The sequence below is a fragment of the Anopheles stephensi genome, chromosome 2 (assembly GCF_013141755.1).
Source record: "Anopheles stephensi strain Indian chromosome 2, UCI_ANSTEP_V1.0, whole genome shotgun sequence".
Classification (NCBI taxonomy): Eukaryota; Metazoa; Arthropoda; class Insecta; order Diptera; family Culicidae; genus Anopheles; species Anopheles stephensi.
This window is the reverse complement of record NC_050202.1, coordinates 82,403,738-82,413,315: the sequence shown is the minus strand read 5'-3', so window position 1 is coordinate 82,413,315 and position 9,578 is coordinate 82,403,738. Positions and strand designations below refer to the sequence as shown.

Sequence of the window (9,578 nt, the reverse complement as noted above, 5' to 3'; positions counted from 1 at the left end):
CGCGCGCGAGCGCAAAAAACAAAAATCGGCATCCTTCAACAGAATTGCCATTGCAAAATCACAAACAGAGCAGAAGTTGGATTAATTTACATTCACTCATTTTGCTACATCCAAATCATCCGGCATTCTTCTTCTCCCTCTCTCGTTCTCCCATGTTCCGGCGACGATGGTTGTGCAAATAGAAAAGTAAATTGTACGCCAGGTGAAGCCACACAGACCAGACATCCTTACCGACCGACCGGCCGGCCGGCCGGGGAATCGATCATTAGAAGGCACGTTTTGTTTGAGTCAACAGGGCTTTTATTAACATTTTTCGAGACATGTCCAATTCGGTGCTATTTTCGTTTAACGTTTTAGCTTGTGGGGTGCTGCGAAAAGGGCGAAAGATCGGGCCGCAACAACATCCTCTATACACTTTTTGAAAAATTAAAACTATGTACAAAAAAAAGCACGAACCGTAACGTAACCTGAGCCAGACTATCATCAACAAACTACTTCCACCGACCGCCGATATCACGTGCCTTTCCCGAAAGGGGGCTGTGGGGTGGGCCAGGAGACCATCACTTCTGGGCGGGGCACAACAACCCCTAATGTCGATGATCTTTGATGGTGGCGCAAGCGTCAAATATTAGTCCCGCCACACGCAGCTCCTTGGAGGTGCCCTTCGCGTTAGCTGCCAGCGCCGAGAGGCAGTTGAAGGCTTTCTCCGTTAGCTTGGTTATCTTGTCGATGAACAAATCGCGCCCGGCCACCGTTGCCAGCGTGGTTTCGTCTGTCTCGACGGAACGCAGCGGTGGTCCGTAATTGCTGTTGCTTACCTGCGGGCGCCAAAACCCGATACGCGATTGCGCGAGGCGTGCGGAGTTGGGATGGGACGGAAAGCAGGATGTTTGAGGTTTTTGTGAGTGAAGAAAGAGAGAACGAGAGAGAGAGAGAGAGAAAGTTAAGACGAGCGTGAGTTGCATGAACAAGCGTGGGGTTGCTCGCTCCTGTCCGTGGCCGTCGTTCCTTGATGCTGTCGGATTCAGCGATTCAGCAAGTAAACCTGCCCAACACTTACGAGCGTATCGAGATAGTCGGTGAGCAGGGGACCGACAGCCGCGATCTGACCCCAGGCCGTCGGGTTCGCCTTGGTGTACAGGGCCAACCGGCGGCCCGCTATCGTTAGCAACAGGCTGGAGAAGCTCTGGTCCGGAACCACGTTCTCGAGCAGCTCGTGCGCGTATGTGTCCCACCCATGAGCGTACAGTTCGATAATCTAGAAGTAAAAAAAAAAACAGTCGGCCATTCAACTTTATGCAAAATGATATCTTCCAACGAAACGAACGAAGCGCTTTGATCTGAATCACGAATATTGTTGCCATATGGTAAAAATAGCAAACAAGCTTTTCACCCCTTCCCGTCAATGAATCCAGGCCAGTCACAATCACATGGGACAGCATAAAAACCCCAAAATTCTCGGTACCTCGGTACATTTGTAATTAATGAGCCTTCTGTGAACACGTCAACAATCAACCGCCCGCCCGTACTGCTTTATGTGCATACCAGCAACCTACCTGATGCTTCCGGATGTCGCCAAACTCAAGCTCCCAGCCGCCGGCAAGCCGCTCGATCCTATCCATCCAGCCGTTATGGTCCGCATAGTACACCGTTTCCAAATCTTCGTGAATCAGATCCATCGTCGCCGTTACCGTACGGCACAGGAACTCGAGCCGCGTTTTTCGCAACAGTTGGTCCGCCTTGGGCAACGCATTCGCCGTGCTCGGTTGGCGATTGATTTCCGTGAAAAATGCCTGGTTCGACATACCGTCGAACAGCTGCTGGATGGGTTTGTTGGCGTAGCGCACGTTGAACGAGGTCAGCACCAGCAGCACGGTCGCTAGCTCCTGGTGCAGCTTGAGCAGTGCCATGTTGGCGGACGGCTGCTGGGTCGCGAGCGTCGTCAGCGGGACGGGGCCGTCCTGCAGCAGATCCTCGAACCGCAGCTCAAGCTTATCGTGATCGATGCTGCCCGCGAATTGGTCGAAAAACTCCAGACAGCACTCGAGCAACTGCGGCACGAGCGCGTCGCTGATGCCGATGTCCTGCAGGCACAGCTTCTCCTTCGGCAGCCGGCCCACCTTGTTGACGAGCTTCTTCGTGGCTTCGAGCGGAATTTTCAGGTGCGCGTTCCATATCATGCAGCAGAGGCCGTGCTTGATGGAGTACTGCAGCCGGGGGATGGCTTTGAGCGATGCGAGACCCGCCTGCAGGCAGGCCACGTTCGCCATGTTTCTGCTCCACGCACCGATGTACTCCCAGGCGAGCTGGGCCAGCAGCTGGCCAGAATCGAGACTGAATGGGAAGTGTAGCCGCAGAATGGTCAGGTTGTAAAGCACCGGATCGAGCTCTTCCTGCTCGCGGTCCTCCCGGTCCGACGGTCCGTACTCGGATGTAAGCAGCAGATTGGCCTTCATCAACGCTAACCGTCGATTTCGTTCGCGTCGGCTGTGCCGCTCGGAGTCTTTCTCGGGCGGCGCTTCCGCCTGGTCCGGGGCCGGTTTTGGGTCGATTTCGGTTGCTTCCTGCGGTACCTCGATCACCAGCATCGGTGGATCGATCCCGGTGGAGGCAATCCATTTCGCAACCAGCTCCGAAACGATGCCCTTACCGCCGGTCAAAATTTCCTTCAGACTAACGATCGGTTTCTGATACTTTAGGGTGGGCCAGCGCGGGCTACGGCACCGGATAGCTTCAGCCAGAATCTTCCCCAGTACGGCAACGTCCTCTAGCTTGTAGATCAGCAGCATCCACTGGCACGCTTCCTGCGACACCTGCTCGAACTGTTCGCTCGCAGTCTCCTCCTCATCGCTACGGCGCCGGGTTTCGTGGCGTAACGCTTCGTTGCGGCACATCAGCGCTGCCAGCAGGCCGCGCAATGCGCAGGGTGATTCGAGCAGATGCTCCCGCACCGATTGCCACCACAGGCAGATGGCATTGTTATCGAAATGGATTCGGTCGCGGGCCAGTAAACAGATCTCGTGCAGCACCGCATTAAACCGGGTCAAGTCTTCGATCAGGGTGGCGATATCGTGGTAGTCGAACGGTAGCCGCAACCAGAAGGCGAGGAATGTGCGCAGCAAGTCCTCGGGCATCAGACCGCAGGCTTCGGCCGCTTCCACGAACCCGACCAAACGGTTCGCGGTGGTTCGGTACAGCTTTTCGAAGACAATCTTCCCCAGGCTAGCGTGCGCGCTTGGGCCGTTCTCGTCGCGCAACAGAATAAGATCCTCGTTTGTTACGTTGAACGAGGAAAGGTACTCCATGAAGCTGGAGCTGCGCGCTCCCGAGCCTGCGCTTTCGTCGAACTTTACGCCTTTCGAGGCGGCAGCGTTACCGGACAGTGTCCCAGATGCAACAGTTTGACCCGTCTGCAAACCTTCGCTTTCGTTCACCCTGATCAATTCTATCAGTTGCTCGATCACCGTTAGCTCTTGCTCGGAGAGCTGTACATTCACTTTCGCCTCTTCGCCCTTTTTTGGGTCACAATCGTCCCCTGCCTCGATCGTGGGCTGATCTCCATGAAGATGCAGATAGAACATGACTAGCCGTTGATAATTCTCACACATCACGCGAAGCGCACTTTTGCCGGTCGGCAAGCAGATCGATTGCGTGTCCTGATCCTCCCCTAAACCATCGTCCATCAGCACCGACGCTTCAGACGGACCGATCGTGCTGGTCATGAACGAGCCTTCCGCCGCCACTTCGGCAAAGATGTCCACTATGGCGGCAAACAGTTTCGGGCGAATTTTCTTCTGCTTGGCCAACATTTCGACACACTGCAGCCGAACCTCGTCCGTCTCGAAGCATCGGCACATGTCGGTCATCTCCTCCAACTCTTCCGCCTCACTGCCATCGCCCGACTTGAGGCACACCTTCAGCCGCTTCAGCAAATGCAAATCTTTGGCCAGCTTCGACTTGGAATCACTCAGCGCACAGTGAAACGGGATCACGATCTCCTTCAGGCTGCTGTCGGACGGATCGAAAAACGTACACCCGTGGCCGGTGTACTTTACCTTGCTCGCACCGCTCGTCACTCCCATCTGGCTGTGCGTGTTGTAGATGAGCTGACCGTTCTTGGCCGCACTGAAGGCGGCCACCTTCGGTCCACCGGCACGGAGCGACCAAATCTCTAGCACGGCACGGCGTGGCGCGTAAATGACGAGAAATATCGCTCGCCGACGGTCAACCTTTCGACCCGGCGGTGGAGGAGCGGACGTCGACGAGTCCTTCGGAAGCTTCTCCGCAACCTCCACAAACCCGCACTGCGCATCCCGGTAGCCCTTCCAAATGCGTAAAGCGATCCCCCGCTGGCAGTGGACGAGAATAATGCGCCCAAGGTGGTCCGCTACGGCCGCCAGCTGGTGGTTCGGTGCAAGCCACACGGCGAACGCGTTTCGCTGCAAATCACACAGCCCGAACCGGCATATCAGCGGTTCCGAGGGGGGCAGCTGTGGTTCGGCGGTGGTTTGCTGTTGAGCGGACGAACCACCACCACCACCAAGCCAGGAACTGTAAAGGGGGTGGGGGGAAACAATTTATCAGCTCAAGCTCGAAAGACAGCACCCCGCACGCCATACTTACGGTAAGGCAGATTTAATTTTGCTAGCTACTGCTCTGGCCACATCCGCCAGCACCGGTTGCGTAAAGCCTTCCTTGGCGTAATGGAAGCCTACGTACGGTTTGCTCCCAGCAGCGATAATGAGCGAGTTCTGCGGGGCCGAGTGTCGGTATTTCGCGAAAAAGCCACCCTCCAAGCTGGCCGTTAGCAGATGATCGAAGGTGCAACTTTTCTGCGGCCCGACGACGACGGCATCCACGATCGTCATACCCTTCTCGTAGCTCCACTTGCGACAAGCGATCGTTTCCTGCGCTTCGTTCACCTTCGGGCTGCCCACACCGTACCGATTGATCTGCTGGCGTAAGCTGCGCAGCAACGAGAACACCTGTGCACCCTGCAGGATTACGCTGCACGACGGGTACAGCACGTACAGCTCTTCGTTGATATGTTTGCCGCTCTGCGCTTTGATCGCTTGCACCGGTTCCTGGTGGAAAATTTGCGAATGCACCAGCGTACCGTTTTCACCGTAAAACAGCACCTGCCCATCGTCCAGCCCTACAATGATGTAACTGAAGTCGACCATTGTCTGCGAGCTTTGGCCCTGGCCAACGATTGGCGTGCAGAGTACGCTGGTGATGATGCAACTGGGGCTATCGATCGCCCCTCGCCAGGCCGTTTTGTACACATTGAGCTGGCGCTGTCGATCCCAGCGGGATGCTAGCACCACCAGAATCGATCCGTGCCCGAGGGCCAATATGTCTCCGGCTGGTGAGAGCGAGTAGCTAACAGCGTTGAGCCAGTTTTCTTCTGTGGAGTGTTAACGTGAAACAAAAAGAAAACAAAAGCATGAGTCGTGTGTTGGGGGTCTGGCTGTTTCTTCTTCCGTTAGAACCCACCTGAACGCAATCCGAACTGTTCCTGCACTTCGGACAAGCCATCGATGCTGGCAAGAACTTTCACTTCGCAGGACATTTTGCTTCAGGCGTTAAGATCGATGGGATCTTTTGCTAGTTGGTGTTTTACAGCCACGAAATGCTGGTAGGAATAGCAACAATCATTCTCCCTAAGGAAAACGATACAACATGACAAATCACTTTATTATCACCCTAAATCGGGGTCCTCACGGTATTAATATTTTATCCTTGGTCCGTGCATTTATTACAGGCACACTTTTACACGAGTTTACGAGCTCAAGAGTACAGTTTTTAAGCTGAAGATCGAAAGTTTTTGGGGGTAAATTTTTTATCACGTAGCCAATTTATTTACGCAAACAGTTTCGTTGTTGTTGACAGTACGAACGGATGACACCAAAGTCGCACAGTGGGATAGGGCTACGGTGGTTCGGTTTGACACTTTGAGCTCAGATTTGAAATTATTTTTATCCAACGGCTGCTAGCACGTGTTCAACTGCATTTGTGATGTTGTGTGGTGTTACTTTTTACCGTGTGGCGTTATTCGAAAGGATTTCAAGTTAAAGTTGTGTGGGAAATGCATGTAAACATGTAGGTTATGTAGCCCAAGCTATACAATTCAATTAAATTTTTAGATTCCATTTGGATGCATCAGGTTTGGAAAAAACGAGCATGAAAAATATGGTTAGAATTGGATGAGAGAGTTAAATCGAATCGTTTTTTGTTTGCTTTTGCATTTCGTTTGTTCTTGCAAATACAACAACAAAAACATATTCTATTGAAAATGGTAAACGTTGCTAAGAATGAGATAAGCGTGTGCTGTATTTCGGAGTTTCCGATGAATATTAAACACCTATAACAAACACGGTTTTTACCAGATTTTAAATGCAAGCCAAGAATTCTAAAATTATAACCAGACTATGAATAAATATGCCAGGTTAAGCATTCAAAGTGGTTCGGTGTATGGGTGCGTTCCGTCCCTATCGATGGTTTGCTTGCAAACAAACCATTAAAACATAATCTTATTATTTACCAATCATCCTACCGACCTGCCTACCGGATGAAAAGTGGTGGCACTTTTTTCTGTCTCTCTATCTCTCTTCCTTCACAGAACTGTTTGTGAGAACGAATCTATATCTTTTGGAGGACTTATCTTGTCTTATGTTTATTTGAATGCAATATTTGCATTAAGAGCTTCCCGTTAATTCAGCTAATACAATTTCTTAGCAGACACTTGACATTAAATGCTAAAATTAGCTCAACCGTTGGTTTACACAGACCACAGTGGAGTCATTTTGCCAGTTATTGAATGCACTGTAAAACATTCTTTGCATGTAAAGTACGTTGATCAAACCAGGCGAACTCCGATGGAGGCGCCTGGTGCCAGCAGAATATAATCTATTATCATCATAAACAAATACAAGGAAATGGTACAGCAGCCACGATGAGCACTCTTGATTCTACGTATTTCAATTAGCAGCCATGAAACTGATATGGGGCATTATGCTTGCTGCACCTAGTAACAGGACCAAGCCTGACGATTTACAACAATGGACTCCCTTGACGCATTCCGGTGGCAAATTACGGAATGGCACAAGCAGTTCCTGTAAGTTTTCGTGTTGTTCTTAATTTCTGGAATACATATTTTTTGATTTCAAAGAAGCAGATATACCTGTTTCCAGACTTTTTTTTAATTTCACTTGACACAAGGAACAATGCAGAACATCTATAACACGCTGCATAGAGGAATCAATATCATGCTGTTAGCACGTAAGAAGACCTACCGGAACAAAAGAATAAATTATACGTTCCGGATGTGAATGATTTGACATGTCAACCAGTTTTGGTCCAGTCCCTTCCATTCCCACTTCCGGCGAATCATTCAAATAATGGCGCTGCAAATGTTACTCTTTTAACGACATCTTCGACCGTTCGGTGAATTCCGGGTGCAGACCCGGTGGAAAATAGAATGTCTCCAAACTATGTAAATTAAATTCACCACCATTGGCTGCCAGTGTCATCGAGCGTGTTGCGTAGGTGCGCTGGAAGGTACGCTACGGAATGTGCTGACTGTGCTGTGTACGGATGAAAACCTCGTCAAACTCGCTTCCGGGAACCGTCAGCCGTCGTGACACTCGTTGACGATGCCATCCGGAAAACATCGGGGGCAGTGGAGAGTGTGAGTGTTTTTTGCGTTACGGGGTGAACATAACTAAGCATCCTCAACACCCCACCACCCCCCGCAGAATGAATGAGGCATGGCAAATCGAAAGTTAAGCGCCATCATCGCTATTTCGAGGATGCATTCAATCGGTACGAACGGTACGAACAAGCGCTAGCTAATTTGATGTGGGTCTCAAGGTGAATGAATGGAGCTACTCAATATCCGGTTCTGGTTTGGTAAATGGTCGGCAGCGCCCACGCTGAAATTTTGCCAGTTTTGTTGAGCGCGAATCTCTAGGCATCACAAGCGAAATTGTATTCACACACAACAACATTCCTAACAAATGGATTTAGTCTCGGTAGCTGCACGCATAAGTAAGGCTTGTTTGGTTTTATAAATTTGATTATCCGGCTTTATAAAAACCATTCTAGCAATGTGCTCTCAACCGATTGCAAAATGGGATTTATCTGGAACACAACTCCTTCCAGTTGGCTTAAATGGGCCCTCTCACTCTCTCTTTCCTCTCTGTCACTCTCGACCGTTTGTGACGAGCTTTAAACATGCAGCAACTATGTTTCAAATGGAATCACATGCATGTTGCAATTGTGTCGGACGCCCAACGCTTCCTCCCTCCTTCCGGGATACAAATCTTATCGCTGCCAAATGCGTTTTGTTTTGTTCAATCCGCCCAGATAGGATGCTTTTTCCAGGAAAATAAACCAATAGCATTGCGGTGCAGCAGGCGCCAGAGGAGCAATGGTTTCCTCCGTGGAAAATTCGGTGTGTTTGCCGGATATTTTAAACCGCAATGGCAAACACTTTGAATGAAGATAATGTGATGTTGCCGTCATTCGGAACAATGGGAAAATGTGAGCGAAATTCCTTACAAATTAGCACAAAGAATATCGGATTCGTAGCATTCGAGCAAAACCAAAACCGTTATCCTTGTGCGGCTAGCTATAATTAACCGTCGTACCTTGACACCATGGAAATGATGCTTTTCATTCGATTTTAGTAAGCAGCCAGCAATAATTAAAAATGGTACATGATGATGATATATTGTCCTTCGTATGGCGCATTCATATTTCACGCCTTTTGTGATGATTTAATCCGAGTTCCAAGTATTCAGCCACCGATTGTATATGCATGGCATTGCTCATTAAAAATCACGATACAATTTCCCTCAATAAACGGCCAACAAAACTGAATGAAAAAACAAATCAAATCTTCCACAGCGTTTTCTACAGTTCTTCTTCTGCCCGATCTATTTTGGGAAGCTTTTTGTCCAAACTGTGCGAACGCACTACGCACAAAACCCTACACTTTACATTTATCAACGCTTTGCGACTTGAAAACAGTGCTCCGTTTTACCGATCATTGCCCTGTGCAATTGTTTCCAATGGACAGACTTTCAATCAAATCGTTTCGCGCCACCGTAACAATCGATTTCGAGCACGTGGCACTAGCGTGGGCAGAACACCACCCCGCCGCCGCCGCCTTTAAGGGTTCGCATGCCTTCCGAGCGCGTCTGCTGCAAACCAGTGAATCCTTAAATGGTTGCTGTGAAGGCGTTAACGAGAGAATGAATCGGTCGATGACGTTGATGCGATTTGATGGTCTCTTTCGTTTCTTTTTTTTTTTGCTTTGTTGCGCTGTTGTGCGTAATTTTATGAATCAACTAGGTGGTGGGCGAGTATGCACGATTGATCGGAATTGAAATGCCACTCGATTGTGTTGTGTGCGGTTTCGAATAGCGATGTGTGCTGTTTATTACATTCTTTTCGGGGTGAATCGGTTTGAAACTGTGTCATGCAGCTGGAGTTTGCAGTTGAGCAATATTGACAGTGATATTGTTTAATCGCAAGTTGGTAAGAGTGGCGAATCTATAGCTTACTGTGGCGAG

The 9,578-nt window shown here is 49.8% G+C and overlaps 1 protein-coding gene across 1 annotated transcript; it reads right to left on the bottom strand.

Annotated features, from left to right (window-relative positions):
• Positions 1-277: 277 nt before the first annotated feature.
• Positions 278-5,907, bottom strand: LOC118505661 (rab3 GTPase-activating protein regulatory subunit). Its single transcript, XM_036041763.1, has 6 exons — positions 5,725-5,907; positions 5,497-5,663; positions 4,624-5,407; positions 1,557-4,551; positions 1,061-1,258; positions 278-818 (listed from the first exon to the last, which is right to left on the bottom strand). Exons 2-6 carry the CDS (start codon positions 5,570-5,572, stop codon positions 588-590), a joined length of 4,284 nt encoding a protein of 1,427 aa, XP_035897656.1. The 5' UTR covers positions 5,573-5,663; positions 5,725-5,907; the 3' UTR covers positions 278-587.
• Between the last annotated feature and the right edge of the window lie 3,671 nt (positions 5,908-9,578).